The sequence below is a fragment of the Mobula hypostoma genome, chromosome 7 (assembly GCF_963921235.1).
Source record: "Mobula hypostoma chromosome 7, sMobHyp1.1, whole genome shotgun sequence".
Lineage (NCBI taxonomy): Eukaryota > Metazoa > Chordata > Chondrichthyes > Myliobatiformes > Myliobatidae > Mobula > Mobula hypostoma.
In genome coordinates this window covers 144,207,615-144,233,317 of record NC_086103.1, presented here as the reverse complement: position 1 = coordinate 144,233,317, position 25,703 = coordinate 144,207,615, and the positions used below count along the sequence as shown (strand labels likewise).

At 43.3% G+C, this 25,703-nt stretch overlaps 1 protein-coding gene across 10 annotated transcripts in view; it reads right to left on the bottom strand.

The window, feature by feature from the left end:
- Positions 1 to 25,703, bottom strand: part of sgcg (sarcoglycan, gamma) — a 620,033-nt gene that overhangs the window by 186,742 nt on the left and 407,588 nt on the right. For all 10 annotated transcript variants that reach the window (XM_063054200.1, XM_063054198.1, XM_063054202.1 and 7 more), the window contains one exon: positions 9,771 to 9,872. In XM_063054200.1, coding sequence (XP_062910270.1) covers positions 9,771 to 9,872 — 102 coding nt within the window. The remainder of the gene's footprint in view (positions 1 to 9,770; positions 9,873 to 25,703) is intronic.

Below are 25,703 nucleotides of genomic sequence, written 5' to 3'. Positions count from 1 at the left end.
TGTTGCAGTTATACAGGGTACACCAGTTGTCAACTCACCAAATAAAATACTGTATCAGGTGGCACTGGAGGCAGTCCAAAGGAGATTCCTGAGGCTACAGTCCATGAACACATGAACATCACCTCATAAATCCTTTTACTTTACATTATTTATTTTTTGGAATTTATAGACTTTTGTGTATTTGCACTGTACGGTTGCTACAAAACAACAAATTTCACTTCATATGTCAGTGGTAATAAATCTGATTCTGATTCTACTTCTTGGGATGCAGGGCTGCATCAAACATGCAAAATCCTAAGGAGGTCCAGGCCTGAATCATCGACCCTTGATCTCCCTCTACAGCTGCTGTCTGAACAGCAGAGTTCTCCAGCATCTTATGCATTGCTCAAGCACCTAAGGGGACCTGGCAGCCTAGAACATACTCACCTGAGAATAGCGGAGGCCAGATCTGTTTAATTAGACACCAGATACGTTTAAGGTGGAGATAGATAAAAAAACTTGAACAAGTAAGGTATTGAGTGTAATGGGGCACTGACATTGAATGTTTGCTATGATGGAGAGAGATCATTTGTTAATGTTGACCATCAAGGAAAGTATGGCATGAAGAGATTTAAGTTCAACGGTGCTGTGAAGGCAACCAATATGTACAGAGAGAGATGGGGTACTTGCAAAATGAGCTGGTGAGAGAGTGGTGCACAGGATCACAACCGGTGAGGTTGTGAGGTGGGGATGGTGAAGTATCATACACTTCAGAGGAATGTGGATGTGGATATGCCATTGCACCTACCTCTTCTAATCTGTTGAACCATTTGCAGTGCTACATTTGATATAAGGATAGAATGTCTTCTTTCTCTGTAGGTACTCCATTCTTAGTCTTGTTCTCTCACTGACGGGAGAGAATTTTTTTGAGTCCCTTCGGGATCTGACAGCTTAAAAATGAAATTAAGCAGAGAGTGCTTAAGGTGTGTAGGGTAGGCTTGTCTCACTTTTGATCCTTCTCTGTACTACCCTTGCAGTGGAGTCATCCCCAGAGTCCAACAAGTGTCACACTTGTATTGCCCCTTTAAACAGCAGAGATGGAACTGAATCATAGATTGCAGCATTGCCCCCAGCTCAAACTAACACGCTAGGAAATCTGGAAAGAATACATTAGCACAATAGATGGATAAGAAATCTCAGGCAAATGCATTGCAAAGACATTTGGGCTTTTGTTCAATTTACATATTAAAATTCAGACCTGTAAGTTCAGATGCTGTATTAAGGAGGTTATGAAATTTAACTCAATCCGTCAATGGAAACACTGAAGCAAAAGTAAACCAAATATGTTGTAAGAGATGAACTCTAAAGGGAAGAGAAGGATATGCATTAGCTCTTAGAGTTATGGAGAAGTACCCCACAGAACAGGTCCTTCAGCCTGTTTAGTCCATGTTGAAAACATTTAAAATGCCTACTCCCATGGCCCTGCACCGGGACCATAGCCCTCCATATCCCTACTATCCATGTACCTATCCAAACTTCTCTTAAACATTGAAATCGAGCTCGCATGCACCACCTGTGCTGGTAGTTCATTTCACACTTTCACGACCCTCTGAGTGAAGAAGTTTCTCCCCATATTCCCCTTAAACTTCCCACCTTTCACCCTTTACCCATGACCTCTCGTTGTAGTCCCACCCAACCTCAGTGGAAAAGCCTACTTGCATCTACCCTTATCGATATCCCTCATAATTTTGTATGCCTCTATCAAACCTCCTATCACTCTTCTATATTCTAAAAAATACAGTCCTAACCTATTCAATCTTTCCTTATAACTCAGGTCCTTCAGACCCAGCAAATTGTAAATCTTTCTCTTGTAAATTTTCTCTGCACTCTTTCAACCTTGTTTACATCTTTCCTGTAGGTAGGTGATGAAAATTGCTTACAATACGTCGGATTAGGCCTCACCAACATCTTATACAACTTCAACATAACATCTCATCTCCTGTACTCAATACATCAATTTATGAAGGCCAATGTGCCAAAGCTTTCTTTACATCCCTATCTACCTGCGATACCACTTTCAATGAATTATGTACCTGTTCTCAAATCCCTTTGTTCTACAACACTCCTCAGTGCTTTACTATTTACCATGTAAGACCAACCCTGGTGGTCCTATCGAAGTGCAAATGCTTGCACTTGTCGCATTAAATACCATCTGCCATTTTTCCCCCTATGTTTCCAGCTGATGCAGATCCCTCTGCAAGCCATGATAGCCTTCCTCACTGTCCATTACACTCCCAGTCCTGGCATCATCTGCAAATTTGCTGATCCAGTTAACTACATTATCATCCAGATTATTGATATACAGTAGATGTCAAACAACAAAGGACCCAGCACCGATTGCTGCAGCACACCACTAGTCACAGGCCTCCAGTCAGACAGCCAACCCTCTACTACCACTCTTCGGCTTTGCCCACAAAGCCAATGTCCAATCCAATTTACGACGTCATCCTGAATGCCAAGTGACTGAACCCTCCTGACGAGCCTCCAATGCCTTGTCAAATGCCTCACTAAAGTCCACGTGAATAACATCTACCGCCTTGCCTTCATCCATTTTCCTGATAACTTCCTCAAAAAACTCTATAAGATTGATTCGACACAACCTACCACCCACAAAACCATGCTGACTATCCTTAATCTGTCCATGTCTATCCAAATACTTAGAAATCAGATCCCTTAGAATACCATCCAATAACCTTCCCACTACTGATGTCAGGCTCATCAGGCTGGAATTTTCTGGTTTCTGTTTAGAGTTTTTTTTAAAACAGTGGAACAACATTGGCTGTCCTCCAATCCTCTGGTACCTCCCCTGAGGCTAAGGATGTTTTAAATATCTCTGCTCGGGCCCCGGTGATTTCCCACAGGATCCACAGGAACACCCTGCCAGGCCCTGGGAATTATCCACCCTGATTTGCCTCAGGGTGGCGAATACCTCCTCCTCTGTAATCTGTACAGGTTCCATGAAGTTGATGCCACTTTGCCTCACTTCTATAGGCTCTGTATCCAACACCCATGTAAATACAGATACAAAGAGTGCATTGAGATCACCTTCGTCTGCTTTGGCTCCACACATAGAATACCATTCTGGTCTTCCAGAGGACCAATTTTGTCCCTTGCAATCCTTTTGCTATTAACATATTTGTAGAAGCCCTTAGGATTCTCCTTCACCTTGCCTGCTAGAGCAACTTTATGTCTTCTTTTAGCCCTCTTGATTTCTTTCTTAAATGTTTTTTTGCATTTCTTGTACTTCATAAGCACCTTAATTGTTCCTACCTGCCTGTACTTGCTATATACCTCCTTTTATTTCTCTTAACCAGGGCCTCAGTACTCTGGAAAACCAAGGTTTCCTACACTTGTTATCTTACTTTTTATTCTGACAGGCACATATGAGCATTGCACTATGAAAATTTCATTTTTGAAAGCCTACCACTTTCCAAGTATACCTTTGCCAGAAAACAGCTTGCCCAATCCATACTTCCCAGATTAGCACCATAGAATATTACAGCACAGAAACAGGCCTTTTGGCCCTTCTTGGCTGTGCCGAACCATTTTTCTGCCAAGTCCCACTGACCTGCACCTGGACCATATCCCTCCATACACCTCCCATCCATGTATCTGTCCAATTTATTCTTAAATGTTAAAAAAGAACCCGCATTTACCACCTCTTCTGGCAGCTCATTCCACATTCCCACCACTCTCTGTGTGAAGAAGCAATGTTCCCTTTAAACTTTTCCCCTTTCACACCTAACCCACGTCCTCTGGTTTTTTTCTCCCCTTGCCTCAGTGGAAACAGCCTGCTTGCATTAACTCTATCTATACCCATCATGATTTTATATACCTCTATCAAATCTCCCCTCATTCTTCTACGCTCCAGGGAGTAAAGTCCTAACCTATTCGACCTTTCTCTGTAACTGAGTTTCTCAAGTCCCGGCAACATCCTTGTAAACCTTCTCTGCACTCTTTCAACCTTATTAATATCCTTCCTGTAATTTGGTGACCAAAACTGAACACAATACTCCAGATTCGGCCTCACCAATGCCTTATACAACCTCACCATAACATTCCAACTCTTATACTCAATACTTTGATTTATAAAGGCCAATGTACCAAAAGCTCTCTTTACGACCCTATCTACCTGTGACGCCACTTTTAGGGAATTTTGTATCGGTATTCCCAGATCCCTCTGTTCTACTGCACTCCTCAGTGCCCTACCATTTACCTTGTATGTTTTCCCTTGGTTTGTCCTTCCAAGGTGCAATACCTCACACTTATCAGTATTGAACTCCATCTGCCATTTTCAGCCCATTTTTCCAGCTGGTCCAAATCCCTCTGCAAGCTTTGAAAACGTTCCTCACTGTCTACTACACCTCCAATCTCTGTATCATCAGCAAACTGCTGATCCAATTTACCACATTATCATCCAGATCATTGATATAGATGACAAATAACAATGGACCCAGCGCTGATCCCTGTGGCACACCACTAGTCACAGGCCTCCACTCAGAGAAGCAATCCTCCACTACCACTTTCTGGCTTCTTCCATTGAGCCAATGTCAAATCCAATATACTACCTCTCCATGTATACCTAGCGACTGAATCTTCCTAACTAACCGCCCATGCGAGACCTTGTCAAAGGCCTTACTGATGTCCATGTAGATAACATCCACTGCCTTCTCTTCATCCACTTCCCTGGTAACCTCCTCGAAAAACTCTAATAGATTGGTTAAACATGACCTACCATGCACAAAGCCATGTTGACTCTCCCTAATAAGTCCCTGTCTATCCAAATGCTTGTAGATCCTATCTCTCAGTACTCTTTCCAATAATTTACCTACTACCGATGTCAAACTTACCGGCCTATAATTTCCCGGATTACTTTTAGACACTTTTTCAAACAACGGATCACCCTGAGCTATCCTCCAATCCTCCGGCACCTCACCTGTAGATACCGATATCTTAGATATATCTGCCAGGGCCCCTGCAATTTCAACACTAGTCTCCTTCAAGGTCCGAGGGAATACTCTGTCAGGTCCTGGGGATTTATCTACTCCGATTTGCCTCAAGATAGCAAGCACCTCCTCCTCTTCAATCTGCATAGGTTCCATGACCTCACTACTTGTTTGCCTTATTTCCATAGACTCCATGCCAGTTTCCTGTAAATACAGACGCAAAAAACCCACTTAAGATCTCCCCCATTTCTTTTGATTCCATACATAGCCAACCACTTTGATCTTCAAGAGGACCAATTTTGTCCCTTACTATCCTTTTGCTCTTAATGTACCTGTAGAAGCTCTTTGGATTATCCTTCACCTTGACTGCCAAAGCAACCTCATGTCTCCTTTTAGCCCTCCTGATTTCTTTCTTAAGTATTTTTTTGCACTTTTTATACTCCTCAAGCACCTTATTTGCTCCCTGTTTCCTATACATGTCATATATTTCTCTCTTCTTCTTTATCAAAGTTCCAATATCCCTTGAGAACCAAAGTTCCATATTCTTATTCACTTTGCCTTTAATCCTGACAGGAACATACAAACGCTGCACTCTCAAAACTTCTCCTTTGAAGGCTTCCCACTTATCGATCACATCCTTGCCAGAGAAGAACCTCTCCCAATCCATTAAATCTGATTCCATTAAAATTGGCCTTTCTACAAGTCAGAATCACAACCCGTGGACCCAACGTATTTTTTTGCATATTCACTTTGAAACTAATGGCATTGTTGTCACTGAATGCAAAGTGTTTCCCTACACAAGCTTCTGTCACCTGCCCTGTCTCATTCTTTAATAGCAGTTCCAACATAGCATGCTTTGTCGTTGGGACTTCTATGTGCTGGTGAAGGAAACTTTCCTGAGCACATTTGACAAACTCTATCCCATCTAGTCCTTTTACTGTATGGGATTCCCAATCAATATGTGGAAAGTCAAAACCAACTACTATAACAACCTACACACATAAAAGTTGCTGGTGAACGCAGCAGGCCAGGCAGCATCTCTAGGAAGAGGTGCAGTTGACGTTTCAGGCCGAGACCCTTCGTCAGGACTAACTGAAGACTTCAGTTAGTCCTGATGAAGGGTCTCGGCCTGAAACGTCAACTGCACCTCTTCCTAGAGATGCTGCCTGGCCTGCTGCGTTCACCAGCAACTTTTATGTGTGTTGCTTGAATTTCCAGCATCTGCAGAATTCCTGTTGTTTGACTATAACAACCTTATGTTTCTTGCAACAGTCTATGATCTCTTTACAAATTAGGAAAGGTATGTCGCATCCGGAGTTTCTCTGACGTAGTGGGGAACTGCATATTAGGCAAGTTACAGCAGTGGTTTGCCATTGCCTTCTGCTGGGTGAATTTTGAAATAGATCACCAGCTCGTAACCCAGCACAGATGGAAAGCGTGCAGGGGAGCCAGCTGGATTCCAGCTCGGGACCTTTCGTCCCGAAGTCTGGCACTAATGCCTCTATGCCACCAGCCGGGTCCTTCACAAATTAGTTTCTCTAAATCCCTAGGACTTTTGCGTGGTCTGTAATATAGCCCCATTATTGTGGTCATACCTTTCTTATTTCCTGATTCCAGCCATAACGTCTCTCTAGTCAGATTCTCCATTCTGTCCTGACTGAGCACTGCCGTGACACTTCCCCAGACCAGTAACGCCAACCCTCTCCTTTAATCCCCCAGCTCTGTCACGTCTAAAACAATGGAACCCTGGAATATTGAGCTGCCAGTCCTGTCCCTTCTACAGCTAAGTCTCACTAATGGCTACAATATGATAATTCCATGTGCTGATCCATGTCCTGAGCTCATCTGCCTTTCTTATGATACTTCTTGCATCGAAATATATGGAGCTCAGGACATTAGTCACACCATGCTCAACTTTTTGATTCCTGACTTTGTCTGAGGTCTTAGCAAAATCTGCCTCCATAATCTCTCCATTAACTGTTCTGGTACTCTGGTTCCCATCCCCTTGCAATACTAGTTTAAACCCCACCGTGCAGCATTAACAAACCTCCCTGCTAAGATATTAGTCTCCCTCCAGTTCAGGTGCAAACTGTCCCTTCTGTACAGGTCCCACCTTCCCTGGAAGAGAGGCCAATGATCCAAAAATCTTATGCCTTCCCTCCTACACCAACTCCTCAGCCATATATTAAACTGTATAGTCTTCCATGTTCTAGCCTTACTAGCACGTGGCACAGGTAGCAATCCCGAGATCACAACCCTGGAGATCCTAACCTTTAGCTTAGCACCTAACTTCCTGAACTCCCTATGAAGAACCTCCTCACTCATCTTACCCATGTCATTGGTACCTATATGGACCATGACCACTAGCTGTTCACGCTCCCACTTAAGAATGATGAAGACTCGATCGGAGATGTCCCAGGCCCTGGCACCTGGGAGGCAACATACCATCTGTGAATCTTGTTCTCGCCCACAGAATCTCCTGTCCGTTCCCCGAACTAACAAATCTCCTATCACCACAATGTGCTTCTCCTTTCCCCTTCCCTTCTGAGTTGTAGAGCCAAACTCAGTTGCATAGACCTGGCCACTGTGACTCTCCTCTGTTAGGTCAACCCCTCCGCCACCCACCCAAAATATCCAAAGTGATATATCTGTTGTTGAGGGGGGAGGGCCACAGGGGTACTCTGCACTGGCTCTTTAACCCTTTCTCCTTCCTGACTATCACCTAGTTTCCTGTGTCCTGCACCTTGGGTGTAAATACCTCTCTATATATCCTTTCTATCACCCCTTCAGCTTCCCGAATGATCCGCAGTTCATCCAGTTCCAGCTCCAACTCCTTAACACGGATTGTTAGAAGCTGTAGCTGGATGCACTTCTTACAGTTGTCGTTGTCAGAGACACTGGAGGTCTCCCTGCCTTCCCACATCCCACAAGAGGAGCATTTCACTATCCTTCCTAGTGTCTGTACCATCCTAGCTGAACAGATATAAATAAGGGAAAGACAAAAAAACTTACATATTAAAATACAGCCCAATGAGTTCAAATCCGGTATTAAGGAGTTGTGAAATTGATCTCAATCCATCAATAGAAAGATTGAAGCAAAAATGTTGTAAAAGTTCAACTCTGGGCCTGTCAGAGAGTATTTTGACTGGCTACAACACAGCCTGGTAGCGTAACACAATGCCCTTGAATGGAAAATTCCACAAAAAATAATGGATATGGCCCAGTCCATCACTGGTAAAGCCCACCCCCCACCCCTCCATTGAGCACATCTATGTGAAGCACAGTTGTAGCAAGGCGGCATCAATCATCAGGGTCCCCCAGCACCCAGGACAGGCTCTGTTCTCACTGCTGCCACCAGAAAGAAGGTACAGGAGTCTCAGAACTCACACCACTAGGTTCAGGAACAGTTACTACCCTTCAACCATCAGACTCTTGAACCAAAGGGGATAACTTCATTTAACTTCGCTACGCCATCATTAAAATGTTTGCACTTTACTTGACTCACTTTCAAGGACTCTTCATCTAATGTTCTCAATATTTATTGCTTATTTATTCATTATTATTATTTCTTCTTTTTGTACTTGTGCAGTTTGTTGTCTTTTGCACACTGGTTGAAAGCCCTGTCTTTCATGAACCCTCTTATGTTTATTATTCTGTAGATTTACTGAGGATGCCCACAAGAACATGAATCTCAGGGTTGTATGTGGTGGCATACATGTACCTTAATGATAAAATTTACTTTGAACTTTGGACTCTGAAGGGAAGAGGAGGATGTGCATTAGCTCTTAACCACCAATATTGTGACTTAGCACGATCATTGGCTGCAGGTGCCTCCCTGGTTATAAATCCACATCAGTGTTCCATGTGCAAGAGTTATTTAATTATCTTTCTGAATACTGTCTCTATTTATTTGTTCATAGAAATGGACATTGAATGCCCCTGGCCTCTTTGACGCACAGGGCCATTCTAGTGGAGAGTTAACAGTCAACTACACTTTTAGTCTGAAGTCATATGTAAACAAGTTAGTGTGTTTTTTGCTTTGGGTCACGACTGTATTCCGTAGTCTCTTTGAAGTTTACCAGTACAGAAGAGAAATTACTGTTTCCAGTAGTGCTGAATAAATACTTATATTATGCATTTGGGACTCTCTCACAAAATCTGTTGAGGTAAGGGTAATTGGACATTTGTAATGTGAGATTAACAAATTTTTCTCAGGCAAGTGCAAGTCGTGTAGTGGAAATAAAGGAAACTGCAAATCAGCCATTCTTTTGAATGGCAGAACTAGCTCAAAGGTCAGAATGGCTAACATCTGTTCTTCACTCCACAATTTTCTTGCATAGAGTAAAACATTTAACACACCAAGTAAATGAACAGAGAGGAGAATTTAACATGAGATGATTGACTGTTTACATGTTAAGATCATCAACTGTAATTTGGAAGATTATAAAAATATTATTGTACTTCATGGAGCACCTTCCAGTTCACCCCAGTCTCTGTGTATTCTCCATTAAAACCCCATTGGGTATTGGGTATGCTAACTGCATAGCAGAGCTTCCCTAGGTGGACTCTATGCTTAGGCAGCTTCAGAAGGAAACTATTATTTCTTTAAATTAATTCCAACATAAAAGAAAGTTTTTGTTCTTGTTATGAAATAAACAACTTATGTTATTTATTAGTTATTAAAATACTTGACAGTTTATATTCACCTCCCTTAATAATAATTCATAAAGTTAAATATTCTGCCTACAAATGAAATTCTGAATAGGTTTGGTATTCATTACGTACCGTTCTGGAGCGAATTTCTTTGGCGTACAATGGGAAAAGAAACTCTGACTCTCCCTCCAAACGAATTCCATTTTCTGTAACTCTCAGGTGTCCCATTCCATCCTAAAGAAAAAGAAAATAAAAATCAAATAACCAGAGCATGCTGCGAGTTTCAACACCGTATTTGGGACGTAGCAAGAGCAAGCCATCATAATTGGATTGATGCTCCAGAACACTTAGTCAGTGACAATGGGATGCAGCTTGTTGTGGAGCAGTTTCAGTCATTCCTGAAAATGAATGGAATAAGACATATTACAGTTACACCACACCCCCCAGCCACAAATGGATTAGAAAAAATGTTTGTCCAGAGTTTAAAGAATGCAATGCAAGTAATGCCAGCAAAGCACACTACACTGACACCAAATCTGAAATTTGCTAATTTTCTGCTTGCATATCACAATGCAGCACACTCCACCACCAAAAACACTCAGATCTGCTGTTCCTGGGTAGTTCCTGTACATTCACATTTGGATCTCCTCAAGCTCAACTCAGAAGGAGTATGCAGGACAAACAGCTGAGAGAAATTGAAGGCTCCTCAAACAAGGATGTTTGATGTTCCACTCCTGGACAAGCAGACCTGGTGAGAGACTACAGAGATGATCAAATTTGGGTCCTTGGAAACAGAACTGGGCCTTTGCATCAGATATCCTCTAGAGTATTTCATTTATGTATAGGGTGGTGGGGGGGGGAGAAAGCAAGAAAAAGAGAGAGAGAGAGGAAGAGAGAGAGAGAGGAAGAGAGAGTGAGAGGAAGAGAGAGAGGAAGAGAGAGAGAGAGGAAGAGAGAGAGAGAGGAAGAGAGAGAGAGAGGAAGAGAGAGAGAGAGGAAGAGAGAGAGAGAGGAAGAGGGAGGAAGAGAGAGAGAGGGTGGAAGAGAGAGAGAGGGAGGAAGAGAGAGAGAGGGAGGAAGAGAGAGAGAGGGAGGAAGAGAGACAGAGCGTAGAAGTTTATAGCTAAGTAGGGAGGAGTGTTGTGTATTTAATATTTCAGTAATATTGTAAATATATTGTTTGTTTAAGCATTCTTTGTTGTTTCCATAATGCATTGTGGGTTATATGTAAAGTACATAAATGGCATACGTCATTACACCACCATGTCATATCTGCGTGCTTCACTTGAAGTAAGAACTACATTAGATTCACAAAGCTGGCTTCCTGGTTTTTCTTTCAATTAGTTTTTATGTTTTGTAGTTAAAAAACAACTATGCCCTCTAAGGATTTAACCTTTGATGCTCTTTCAGAATCTATATGTTTCAGTGAGTTTACCTCTGAAATCTAAAATCCAGTGATTGTAGACATTAATAACTTTTGTTCCCCATTACACAACTCTCTCATAACCAATGTCGGTTGGAAACAATTCTGTTTTAAGGCAGTACCTTTTTAAGAATTGTATTGTGTGATTATTTGGTCTCCATGTTGTGGCAACAATGTTTATTTCACAAACTTGTTCAGAGTCTGTGACTGAGGAGAAAACTACAGGCAAAAATGCTGCCGTGACACTAAGAAAGTACCCATATAAATTTGAATTACAGATTAATTTCCAGAGAGATAAAGAGTCATACTATCAGAAGTGCTGGACAATGAAACTCTGAAATTTCAGTATTACACTCAAAGTATTGAGCAAGGAGCATTATTGAGATAACATGTTGACATACAGAGAGACAGCGAGCTGTGTAATTCAGCTGAGATCATGCATGGAGGAGCAAAATAAAGATACCTGGGCTGCTGGAGTTCCAGGAAGGTATCACATTTACAGAGAATGGAGGCAGTGGAAGAGGAAGTTTACATTTCATGTTAAGCTGGCTATAGCAGATATACCAGAGCACACAGAAATTAAAAAAATAACAGTATCCTACTGGATCACCAGGAAAGAGAATCCTACCACTCGATTAAGCTGTCAAATGAGCTCCTAGAGTCGCACTAGAAATATATTGCAATTGACCCAGAAATGAAACATTGACAGTCACTGTGTTTTTTTCCATGCACCCAGCAGCAGGGAGAATCCTTTATAGAGCCAAGGCTGTAAGCAGATAATTATAGTTCTGAAGACCTGACATCTGGACCATCTACAATGTGAGACAGAATATGCATGCAAAAATCCAAAGCCTTAGAGCGATCCAAAGCCTGCCCAAATATAGGAATCTGATGTTGCGCAGCTCAAAAATATACAGAAACAGAAATCAAATGTGATATATATTGCAAATTCTGTGGACAATAACATGGATGAAGAAGAAATACCTGCACAGGGGAAAAAGTATGAGTGAAGTAGATTGGGAAAAAAAATTCCATGATCAATACACAATGAAGAAGACATTTAATGACAGTGGACTGAACAGAGGGAGGATCAGGTTCATGATCAGCTGAAAGAAAAGTACCTGTTGGCAAACAAGGTACATTATGGAAAGGAAAACCCACTAAATATATCTTAGCCATTATGTTGGTGCAAGAGCATACATTGACATTTCAACTTCTTTCTGGAACACGAGGCTTTGCCCTCCCAAAAACATACCATCAATCTCAAAACAGTGCAGCATTCTATTTATGGAAGGGTTAGATCAATTCATCTATTCAGAACAGGACTATACTGAATTCTGCAAGGAGATGCTCTCCAAAGATACAAAAAATCAGAAATATGGTGCACAGGATTGGATATCTATGTGGATTTATTTGTGGTTTCTGGGATATTTTAACTATTTGAACGTGTTTTTGCACTACATGTGAGAAGTGTGAATCATGAACTCAACTAATTGAGAGCAATATGGAATGGATTTGGTTCAGATTAATAAATATGCAAATTATATCATTAAACTGGGCATGGCCCAAAGCAGAATACATTAAAAGATCATGGTAAATTGTTCTTCCTTCGTTAAATATAGTTTGTATTCTATGTTGTTCACACAATAGCTCCAACCATGATTTATTTTAATTATTAACAGCCAGCTGACAATTAGCTAAGAGGCACATAGGTAGACACACGGAAAAGAGAAAAATGGAGGGCTGTGTGGAAGGGTTAGATTGATCTTGGAGTAGGTTAAAGGGTTAGCATAACATCATTGGCTGAAAGACCTGCACTGTTCTATGTTCTAAGAGAGAACACTGCAGATTCTTAATCCTTTTTGTCTTGCTTCAGTGTAGTTCACTCAGCCTTTCATGTAGGCGTTTCCAATTGTTCACCTCCTAGATTTTTTCATGGTCAGTGGCTTGTGTCATCTCAATTTTTCTTCACATAGGTACTCCAGCTACTCTTCCTCTGATCTTATAACTTGTTATTTGTTAACAAACAAACCTAACAATTGATCCAAGACTATAAATAATCTGGATTCATTTCCTAGAATTTTACTGACCTTATCTCCCCGATATATTTTCCTCAATAGTCTCCTAACCATGATAGTGTCACGGTCCCGGGCATCCCTCCCGTTTATTCCTCATGTTCTAATTCCCTTTTCCTCGTGTGTCTCCTGCTCCCCTGACTGCGGCGCACCTGAATCTCATCTAACCTGCAGCATAATTACCCCGGCTTTCCATCCGCTCATACCAGATCGTTGCTTCAGCCCGTGTGGCAGTTCACATTCTAGGCCGCTTAGAATTGTGTATTCTTAATTTTGTTTCTGCGCTGTTGTTTGCCTGTGTTGACTCTGTCTCTCTCTGTTAACATGAGCTTTGCATGCCTCCTGCCTTCCCGTCACCCTCCTGCCTGCCGTTCTCCTCCAGCCACGCTCACACCCTGGTCTGTATCCCTGTTCTGCCTCGTCCCGCCGCCCGCCTACACTCTCCGCTGGCTCAGTGGTTAAACACCGCGCTCTCACCGCAGCGATCCGGGTTCGTCTCCCGGTCAAGCTTCGCTCTCTCCTCTGCTTTCCTCGGCCTAATCCTCACTCCCCGGCCTTCCTGGCAACCATTAATAAACACGTGACAGATTACCTCTGTGTCAGTGTCCTGCGTTTGGGTTCACCCGTTCCCCACAACGGAACGATCTGGCCAACATAGACCCAGCGGACACAAACACCATCCAACAAGTCCTCGCCAGCCAGGGTTCCCGACTGGGACAGCATAACCAACTCCTCTGGGAGGTCATGAAGAACCTCTGTTCCCTGTCTGGTCACGTCACACAGATCGGTGACCAGGTGGACCGTGTCTCCACTCATATCACTCAACCCACACCTGCAACCCAGCCGAGCCAGCCCAGACAGCCTGTAGTGGTAACGCCCCCCCCCCAAGCTTCACCAACACCCTCACCCAAAGAGCTACCAGAGCTAGAGCACTACGCTGGAGACCTGGGGAGGTGCCGGGGTTTCCTCCTTCACTGCTCCCTGGTGTTTGAGCAGCAGCCATCGACCTACTCCACAGATACGTCTAAAGTTGCTTATGTCATTGGGTTGCTGAGGGGAAACGCGTTAGCATAGGCCACAGCAGTTTTGGACAACCAACTTGGTATCTGCTCCTCTTTCGTCAGTTTCATTGCGGAGACGAGAAAGGTCTTCAATCACCCAGTCCGGGGTAAAGATGCCGCTAAGCACCTACTCACTCTCCACCAGGGCTCCTGCAGTGTTGCTGAATATTCAGTGGAGTTCTGGACATCCGCAGCCGACTCGGGGTGGAACGAGGAGTGGCTCCAGGGGGTATTTCTGGGTGAACTTAGCGATCTGGTGAAGGATGAGTTGGTGGTGACAGACGATTCCGACAGCCTGGATTCCCTGATCTCCCTGGGCACCAGGTTGGACAATCGCCTCCGGGAGCGCCGTGGAGAGAGAACTGGTCTTCCACCACCTTTAGACACTTCTCGGTTCTCTTTACCGCCTCTCACCAGAACAAGCCTCTCTCCCCCTCCTGCACCCCGAGAAGCTCCCAGCCCTGCCGCTTCGACCACCCCGGGAGAGGAACCCACGCACTGGGACGGGACCGCCGTTTCCACCGCCCCGGGAGAGGAACCCACGCGGCTGGGACGGGACCGCCGTTTCCGCCGCCCCGGGAGAGGAACCCACGCGGCTGGGATGGAACCGCCGTTTCCACCGGCCCGGGAGAGGAACCCACGCGGCTGGGATGGAACCGCCGTTTCCACCGCCCCGGGAGAGGAACCCATGCAGCGGGGCCGGACTGGCCTTTCTCCCGCTGAACGTTTACAGAGAATGAGAGCGGGCGAGTGTCTATATTGCGGTCAGTCCGGCCACTTCCTTGCCACCTGCCCCCTTCAGCCAAAAGTTGGGGGCTCACCAGTAGCAGTGGGGACCCCGGTGAGCCAGACAACCTTCCCTGTCGTCCCCCGACCCCGGATGCAGCTTCAAGCCACTCTGTGTCATAATCAGCAGTCCTTGCCTCTGCTAGTGCGAGTGGACTTCGGCACAGAGGGCAACTTCCTGGATGAAAACCTAGCCCTCCAGGCCAGTATTTCTCCTGAGCCTCTGTATACACCCCTGGACGCCAATGCGCTAGACGGTGGACTCCTGGCCCGTGTCACGCACTGCACGGAACCTTTGCTTCTCCTCTCCGGAAACCATCGGGAACAGATACGGTTCAATCTAATCCCCTCTCCTCAGGCCCCTTTAGTTCTCAGCCACTTTTGACTAAGCCGTCACAACCCCCACATCGACTGGCCCACCGGGACGACAGTCAGCGGGAGCTCGTTCTGCCATTTCTCGTGTCTGAAATCAGCCCTTCCCCCAGTGGAGTATGATCAGTCAGGATCTAAAGCATACAGATATCAAAAATGAAGAAACTGTAGAAGGGAAAGAAGATATTGTACATTTTGAGTTAAAGGAATGGCATTTAGGAGAAAATGAAACAAATAGTACAGAAGAAAAATCTGAAAATACATTCTCAAAGTCTAGTGAAAGATTTGAAAATGATCAGTCTAATTATGAAGGAACTGATATAGAAAATTCCCAGTTACATTTAAAAGAAAGCAGGCTGGATACTAAGGAAATTGCTCACGCTTCTCCAAGAAACATGGTGCAAATTGTAAATTTGATAAAATCTGAAGACAAATGAGAGGAGAAATCTGCTGTAGTGGATGAACCTGTTGAAGTCACACCAGTCCAAGAACAAGGAGAGGAAAGTCCAAAACCATCGCAGTAAAAGACGACAAAGGTTGAAGATAAAGCAAGACACCCGATCAGTGATGTAAGTAGCCAGAATAAACCAACCACTCATGTAGCTAAGAAAGTAAGCAGTCCTGAGCATTTATCTGTAACTGAACAAGAAAAGCGTTCACTGACTTCCACAAAAGAGAAACCAGCAACTGATTTAAAGTCGGGAAAATCTCCAGCACCAGTATCAATTACAAGATCAAGAAATCAACCATCTCCTGTGATTAGACAAGAGTGGAAAAGAGAAGCAAGTCCAGAACGCAAAAGACGACAACATAAGACTGAAGCTACGCAGATCCATGTGCATTAATCCCATTTCACGTTTCACTATTGAAACTCGTATCTGTCAGCCCTTTGTGCCCCCCTGCGAAACACCCTCCACCCGCCCGGGTCATCAACAATCTGGGCAAGCCTGGTGGTTCACCTGGAGGCTCCTGTAGAGGGAGGGGGGTACTTTCACGGTCTCGGCCGTCCCTCCTGTTTATTCCTCATGTTCTAATTTCCTTTTCCCCGTGTTTCTCCTACTCCCGTGTGTGTGTGTGTGTGTGTGTGTGTGTGTGAGCGTGGTAGGCATGGTGTTCCCTTTGTTCTCCCGGGCTTCCTGATTGAGGCTCACCTGAATCTCATCTAACCTGCAGCATAATTACCCCGGCTTTCCATCCACTCATCGCCAGATCGTTGCTTCAGCCCGTGTGGCAGTTCACATTCTAGGCTGCTTAGAATTGCGTATTCTAAGTTTTGTTTCCACGCTGTTGTTTGCCTGTGTTAACTCTGTCTCTCTGTGTTAAAGGGAGCATTGCATGCTGCCTGCCTTCCCTTTCACCCTCCTGCCTGCCGTTCTCCTCCAGTCACGCTCACACCCTGGTCTGCATCCCTGCTCTGCCTCGTCCTGCTGCCCGCCTACACTCTCCGCGGGCTGAGTGGTTAAACACCGCGCTCTCACTGCAGCGACCTGGGTTCGTCCCCCGGTCAAGCCTCGCTTTCTCCTCTGCTTTCCTCGGCCTAATCCTCACTCCCCGGCCTTCCCGGCAACCATCAATAAACACATGACAGATTACTCTACCTCCGTGTCAGTGCCCTGCATTTGGGTTCACCCATTCCTCGCAACAGGTAGCCTCCTTCCATCTCATCTTAAAGATACACAAGCGGGATGAAATTGGTGGAACCATCATTTTGGATGCTTCTTTCCCCGTGGCTGTATCCCAATCTTTTGTCAACTGTTTCATTTTCTTCTCACCTCTGTCTGCAACACTTTTGCTGGCCTCTAGCATTTTAACAGCTTCCAATTTCCTGATCTTAACCAACTCATTTTCATTATGAATGTATCCAATCCCTCCACATGTCCAACATTAGATCTGCCTTAAGACCATCTTCTGCCTCAGTGAATGGAGGCAAAAACAGTTCCATTCACTTCCTATGGACCTTCACCACTGAACATGCCTTAACAATGAGCAACATTGCTCAGAATCTGTTCACTCGTCTGAAATAAAAGGTTTAGCTGTAGCAACCCAAATAGATGATGGCCATGCCTAACTTTTTGTGGGATATATAAATCCTCTTTATTCCACTCAGTTCACTTTTGCTTCAAAACTGAAAACGTTATCTATTTTACTTCCAGTTTCAAGTCTCTGTTATTTTCACATTATCTGCTTCCATCTCCCCTGTGTTTCTATTTTTTTATCACCATTTCAGGGATGGGTTAGTGAGCAGTATCCAGTACAAGCCTATTGACCAGCGCCCATAAGATATAGGAGCAGAAGTAGGCCATTTGGCCCGTCGAGGCTGCCCCATCATTCAGTCATGGGCTAATCTAATTATTCCAGTTATTCCCACTCCCCTGGCTTCACCCCATATCCTTTGATGCCCTGGTTAATCAAGAACCTATCTATCTCTACCTTAAATACACCCAATGACTTGGTCTCCACAGCTGCTCGTGGCAACAAATTCCACAGAGTTACCAGCCTCTGACGAAAGTAATTTCTCCGCATCACAATTCTAAATAGATGTCCTTCAATCCTGAAGTCATGCCCTCTTGTCCTAGAATTCCCTACTATGGGAAATAACTTTGCCATATCTAATCTGTTCAGGCCTTTTAACATTCGGAAAGTTTCTATGAAATCTCCCTTCATTCTCCTGAACTCCAGGGAATACAGCGTAAAAGCTGCCAGACCTTTTAGACCTCCTTTTAATCTACAGTATGATCCTGTGCTTCCAGTCACCTGATGTTTTAAAAAGCCATCTTATTCCTGGTTTAGTTTCTCAATGCTCTCCCTCCTACACTGTGATGATTTACTTCAGAATAAAAATAAAACCTGACCACAGCTACAAGTGTAACCATCTCAATCCAAACCTGAGTAAACAGCACACTCCTCAATCAATCCAGCACCGTGCAACTCATGTGTGGAGCCTCCAGTCCACAGGATTGGAAAAGGCTTCAGAAGATTGTAGACTCAGCCAGCTCCATCACAGACACAACCCTCCCTGCCACTGAGGACATCTTGATGTCTTAAGAGCTGGCATCCATCATTAAGTGACCTCACAAACCGGGATATTCCCTCTTCTCATTGCTGCTATCAAGAAGGACATACAAGAGCCTGAAGGCCCTCACTCAACATTTTTGGAACAGCTTCTTCCCCTCCACCATCAGATTTCTGAATGATCCATGAATTATTTTTGCTATCCCTATTTTGAACTATTTATTTACTTCTTGTAACTTAGAGTAATTTCTTTCTGTTGCATTGCACTGCTGTTGCGAAACAACAATTATCAGGAGATATGTCAGTGATAATAAATCTTATTCTGATTTTCAATCTTTTATGTACATGCAAACTCTTTAAACACTTCTCTTTGTTTTCCCTCTACCCTTTCAGTCAAAATCATTAGCTCCCTGTTCTGACTCATCCTGAGCTGGAGTCACATCTCTTTGATCTCTGCTGTATACATTCATGCTGAGAGTAATCAAAGATTCAAAGATCCAAAGCACATTTATTATCAAAGTATCTATGCAGTATACATCCCTACCATTCTTCTTCCCACAGACAGCCGCGAAACAAAGAAACACTACGGAACATGTTCAAAGAAAACAACAAACACTCAATGTGGAATAAAAAGAACAAATTATACAAAAGGCAAAAATATTCACCAGAAAGTTCGCAATATTTTGAGAATAGGGCAAGCTTCTGCCCTATTGCAAATACTTCCTTCTGTTCTGTTTGCTGTTCCCTCCATTTTAGAACACTGAACATTACAGCACAGTACAGACCTATCAGCCCAAGTTGTCGGACATTTTAACCTATTCTAAGATCAATCTAACCCTTCCCTTTTACGTATCCCTCCATTTTCCCGTCATCCATGTGCCGATCAAAGAGTTTGTTGAATGTCCCTAACGTACCTGCCTCTGCCATCAGCCCTGGCAGGTCATTCCATGCGCCTGTTTGCACCATGCATGTTTTCCATATTTTAAAACTACTGCTTCTCATTTTTGATGGAATGTCATCAAGCAACAGAAGCAAAACCTTCTTGATCCTGAAGTGATCCTGACAAAACAGGAAAACTGCAAAAGTAACACTACTTTTCAAGAAAAGAGAGGTACAGAAAACAGGTTATAAGAATACATATCATTGGGAAAATATTGGAACCCATGATTAAGGAAATTGCAAAAGAACATTTAGAAAATAGTGGCAACAAACAGCCAGACTTTCAGAACATAGCCAGCAGGCTGAAGTTAGCAGATGAATTAAATATTATGCGGATAGGTCAGAAAAGTGAAGTTGAAGTCAAGAACAGATTAGCCATGATCTCATTGAATGGTGGAATATGTGGATTTGAGAGGTGCTCTTATTTCTCACGTTTTCTCTCCACAGACACCTCCTGATCCTTTGAGCATTCTCTTGCATTTTCTGCCTGTTTATCTCATCAATGATTCTGGACTACAACCTCTTTGATATATAAAATTGGTATTCTGGGCCACAGCTTATCCTTGCATGCCTAACAATTATTTCTTCAAAGGTCCTATCAGATGTGGCTTTATATATTGTGCTTTGCAGGTTCCAAGCAGCTACCATCTATAAAGCTGAGTATACTTCAATTACAGCAAGTATAATTCACAACTAATTTTGGTAAGACCTTAAGACCATAGGACACAGGAGCAGAATTAGGCCATCTGGCCCATCGAGTCTGCTCCGTCGTTAAATCATGGCTGATCTTTTTTTCTATCTCCTCCTCAACCCCTGTTCCCGGACTTCTTCTCGTAACCTTTGATATCATGTCCAATCGAGAACCTATCAATCTTTGCCTTAAATACACCAACAACCTGGCCTCCACAGCTGCATGTGGCAACAAATTCCACAAATCCACCACGCTTTGGCTAAAGAAATTTCTCTGCATCTCTGTTTTGAAAGAGCACCCCCCTATCCTGAGGCTGTGCCCTCTTGTCCTAGACTCCCCACCATGAGAAACATCCTTTCCACGTCTACTCTGTCCAGGCCTTTCAACATTTGAAAGGTTTCAATGAGATCCCCCCTCATGCTTCTGAATTCCAGCGAATACAGACCCAGAGCCATCAAATGTTCCTCTTATGATAACCCTTTCATTCCTGGAATCATCCTTGTGAACCTCCTCTGGACTCTCTCCAATGCCAGCACATCTTTTCTTAGATGAGGAGCCAAAAACTGTTCACAATACTCAAGGTGAGGCCTCACCAGTGCCTTATAAAGCCTCAGCACCACATCTTTGCTTTTGTATTCTAGACCTCTTGATATGAATGTTAACATGGCATTTGCCTTCCTCACCATCGACTCAACCTGCAAGTTAACCCTCAGGATGTTCTGCAAAAGGACTCCCAAATCCCTCTGCATCTCAGATTCCTGTGTTTTCTCCCTGTTTAGAAAATAGTCCGCACATTTATTTATACTACCATAGTGCATGACCATGCATTTTCCAACATTATATTTCATTTTTCACTCTCTTGTCCATTGTCCTAAGCTGGCTAAGTCCTTCTGCATCTACCTGTTTCCTCAACACTACCTGCCCCTCCATCAACCTTCATATCATCTGCAAACTTGGCAACAAAGCCATCTATTCCATCATCTAAATCATTTATCTACAGCATAAAAAGAAGTGGCCCCAACACCGACCTCTGGGGAGCACCACTAGTCACTGGCAACCAACCAAAAAAGGATCCTTTTATTTTCACTCACTGCCTCCTACCAATCAACCAATGCTTTAACCATGTTAGTAACTTTCTTGTAATGTCATAGGCTCTTAACTTGGTAAACAGCCTCATGTGTGGCACCTTGTCAAATGCCTTCTGCATCCACTGCATCTCCTTTATCTATCCAACATCCACTGCATGACCTTTATCTATCCTACTTGTAATCTCCTCAAAGAATTCCAACAGGTTTGTAAGGCAGGATTTTCCCTGAAGGAAACCATGCTGACTTTGTACTATCTTGTCCTGTGTCTCCAAGTACTCCATCACCTCATCCTTAAAAATTGACTCTATCATCTTCCCAACCATTGAGGTCAGGCTAACTGGTCTATAATTTCTTTGCTGCCGCCTTCCTCCTTTCTTAAAGAGTGAACTGACACTTTCAATTTTCCAGTCCTCTGGCACCATGCCAGAGTCCAATGATTTTTGAAAGATCATTTCTAATGCCACCACAATCTCTAACACTACCTCTTTCAGAATCCTAGGGTGCAGTTCCTCTAGTCCGGGTGACTTATGTACCTTTAGGTCTTTCAGCTTTTTGAGCACCTTCTCTCTTGTAACAGTAACTGCACCCACTTCTCTTCCTTCACACACGACAACATCAGGCATACTGCTAGTGTCTTACACAGTGAAGACTGACGCAAAATACTCATTTAGTTCATTAGCCATCTCCTTGTCGCCCATTATTATTTCTCCTGCCTCATTTTCTAGAGGTCCTATATCCATTCTCATTTCTCTTTTATTTTTATCATACTTGAAAAAACTTTTACTACCACTTTGATATTATTTGCTAGCTTGCTTTCATATTTCATCTTTTCCCTTCTAATAATTTTTTTAGTTGCTCTCTGTAGGTTTTTAATACTTCCCAAACCTCTGTCTTCCCACTAAATTTTGCTTTGTTGTATGCTCTTTCTTTTGCTTTAACGATAGCTTTGACTTCCCTTGTCATCCAAGGTTGGGTTATTTTACCATTTGAGTATCTCTTCCTTTTTGGAATACACATGTCCTGCACTTCCCTCATTTTTCTCAGAAATGCATGCCATGGCTACTCTGCTGACATTCCTGCTAGCAGCTCCTTCCAATTTACTTTGGCCAACTTCCCTCTCATACCATTGTAATTTCCCTTACTCCACTGATCTCAAGAGATTGAGTTTGTTGAATCCCTAAGAGATAGCTTTTTAGAGCAGTTTGTCATTGAGCCTACTAGGGGATCAGCTATACTGGATTGGGTGTTATGTAATGAACCGGAAGTGATTAGGGAGCTTAAGGTAAAAGAACCCCTAGGAGCTAGTGATCACAATATGATTGTGTTTCACCTTGAAATTTGATAGGGAGAAAGTAAAGTCTGATGTAGCAGTAGATCCATTACCAACCTGATTTTTCCAATTGACCTGCATGTTAAAATCTCCCATGACTACCATAACAATGCTTTTTGACTCGCCTTTTCTATTTCCTGTGTCACCTGTTGTCCACTTCCCAGCCACTGTTGGGAGGCCTGTAAATAGCTGCCATTAACATCCTTTCACCCTTGCAGTTTCTTAACTCAACCCACAAGGTTTCAAATCTTCCTATCCTATGCCACATCTTACTACTGATTTGATGTCACTCTTAACCAGTACAGCCCCACCACCCCCTCTGCCTACCTTCCTATTCCTCCAATATAATGTGTAACCTTGGATATTCAGTTCCCAACTACAACCATCCTTCAGCCACGATTCAGTGATGGCCACAACATCGCACCTGACAATCTGTTATGTTGCAACAAGATCACCCACCTTATTTCTTGTACTACGCACATTTAGATACAACACCTTGAGTACCATATTTGCTATCCTTTCTGATTCTGCATCCCTAATGCTTTGTTACTCAGCTTGTTGGCTGCAACTAAGTCCCATCACCTGCCTGCCCTTCCTGACAGTCTGACTGCATTCTATCTTTACTTTTTTTTTAACCATCCGTCCTTTCCTGAGTCCCTTCTCTCCAGTTCCCACCCCCCTGTCAAGTTAGTTTAAACCCTCCCCAACAGCTCTAACAAACCTGTCCACGAGAATATTGGTCCCCCTCATGTTAGGGTGAGAATCAACCGCATTCCCCCCATCCCCACAGCCCCGACTTCTGCTGGATATTCAGCCTAATGGCAATAAAAATTCTTCATGTAAAGTTGCAGTTGTTATGTAGTATCTATGTACTGTGTGATAACAATCATCAAATCTTTGCATGTTGTCAGCAAGACCACAAAAGCATTTACCTGAAACTGTTCTGTCCAGCTGAGAAATCTCCAAAAGTCAAATAGCTAGCTAATGCATTCATACTCCAGTGAATTTTAGTACTAAATAATGTCTTTCCTTATTTGTTGCAAATTATTTTTATATATTTATTACAGTGTTCTCCAAAAATCATCAGCCACACATAGCAAATTGGAAATACTAATATCCTTTACAGCACACACAAAATGCTGAAGGAACTCAGCAGGTCAGGCAGCATCAATGGAAACGAATGAATAGTTGGAGTCCTGATGAAGGGTCTCAGCCCAAAATGTCGACTATTTTCTCTTTTCTGTAGATGCAGCCAGGTCCGCTGAGTACCTCCAGCATTTTGTGTGTTGCTTTGGATTTCCAGCATCTGCAGATTTTCTCATGTTTGCGATTCTACTAACATCCTTTATGCCATTTATGTATAACAAATGAACTTGCATAATTTGCACTGGCGTTAGATGCAGTGCATGCATTCATCAACCATACAAATCCATATATTAATCATTGTGAATGCTGTTACGATAACAATGTGTAAAGCAAGTGTGTGTTTGTTTGCTCCAAACCTTTAACTTGCTTTAAATTACTGAAGCTGGCAAATGATACTGAAGTAAAAATAATATATATCTCAATTGCACAAATGCATGTGGGGCAGATTCAGCCAAGATTAGTTTATGTGGCCTGCAGATTGTCTTGTTGGACAGTTCTGACCCTTAGATCAAAGACACAGTATTCCATACAATGCATTACACAATAATGCTGTTATTGCAATGTAATGACAGTACTATTTATATTGTAAATACATGCTGGTATTTAAGTATTTATGCACATATTATTCCATATCGATCCAACTTCCAACTTTAATTTTTAGATTATTCTTTATAATTGTTGAAAGTTCCAACCTGATGGCATGAACAACAAGTTCAACAATTGGCAATTTTATCCCCCTCCCCCATCCCTCTTCTTCATTTCCCTTCTCTGGTCTGCCTCTTACCTCTTCTCATCTGCCTATTTCCTCCCTCTCCTCTCATATCAGCTTCCTTCTTCTCCAGCCCTTTCCCTTTTCCACCTCAGAGCTTCTTACAACATCACCCCTTCCCCACCTGGCTTCACCTATCACCCTCTAAATTGTGCTCCTTCCCCTCCCCACACCTTCTTACTCTGGCATCTTCCTCCTTCCTTTCCAGTCCTGATGCAGGGTCTTGGCCCAAAACGTTGACTGTTTATCCTCTCCATAGATGCTGCCTGACATCATTTTGTTCCTCCGGCATTTTGTGTGTGTTACTCTTAGATTTTCTGCATCTGCAGAATCTCTTGTGTTTATAATTGTTGAATGTTGCCTTTTTATTGGATGTCATGCCCGGACCAACACAACACAGCAAATTCCAAATACATGTAAATGTATATGACAACTAAAATTGACAGCTAAAAGTTGATCATTGACAAGGTACTAAAGAAATCAACAATTTTTTTGTAGCTGATCTTGAATACTCTGCCAACTAGTTATAGACCACAGCTGACAATAGATTGGCCATATACCTTGCTTTGTGCTCACTGCTTAAACCTGAATAGTGATCTAGAAATGGTCAACTTTTATTTAGCAGCTATTGGTTCAGGGTTTCAAACAGATGAACTTCCTATACACTGTTTTATCACCCGTTGTTCAATCCCTTCCGACCTATGTTCGTGACACTTCTCACGCTCTTAAACTTTTCGATGATTTTAAGTTCCCTGGCTCCCACCGCTTTATTTTCACCATGGATGTCCAGTCCTTATATACTTCCATCCCCCATCAGGATGGTCTCAAAGCTCTACGCTTCTTTTTGGATTCCAGACCTAATCAGTTCCCCTCTACCACCACTCTGCTCCGTCTAGCGGAATTAGTCCTTACTCTTAATAATTTCTCCTTTGGCTCCTCCCACTTACTCCAAACTAAAGGTGTAGCTATGGGCACCCGTATGGGTCCTAGCTATGCCTGCCTTTTTGTTGGGTTTGTGGAACAATCTATGTTCCATGCCTATTCTGGTATCTGTCCCCCACTTTTCCTTCGCTACATCGACGACTGCATTGGCGCTGCTTCCTGCACGCATGCAGAACTCGTTGACTTTATTAACTTTGCCTCCAACTTTCACCCTGCCCTCAAGTTTACCTGGTCCATTTCCGACACCTCCTTCCCCTTTCTCGATCTTTCTGTCTCTGTCTCTGGAGACAGCTTATCCACTGATGTCTACTATAAGCCTACTGACTCTCCCAGCTATCTGGACTATTCCTCTTCTCACCCCGTCTCTTGCAAAAACGCCATCCCCTTCTCGCAATTCCTCCGTCTCCGCCGCATCTGCTCTCAGGATGAGG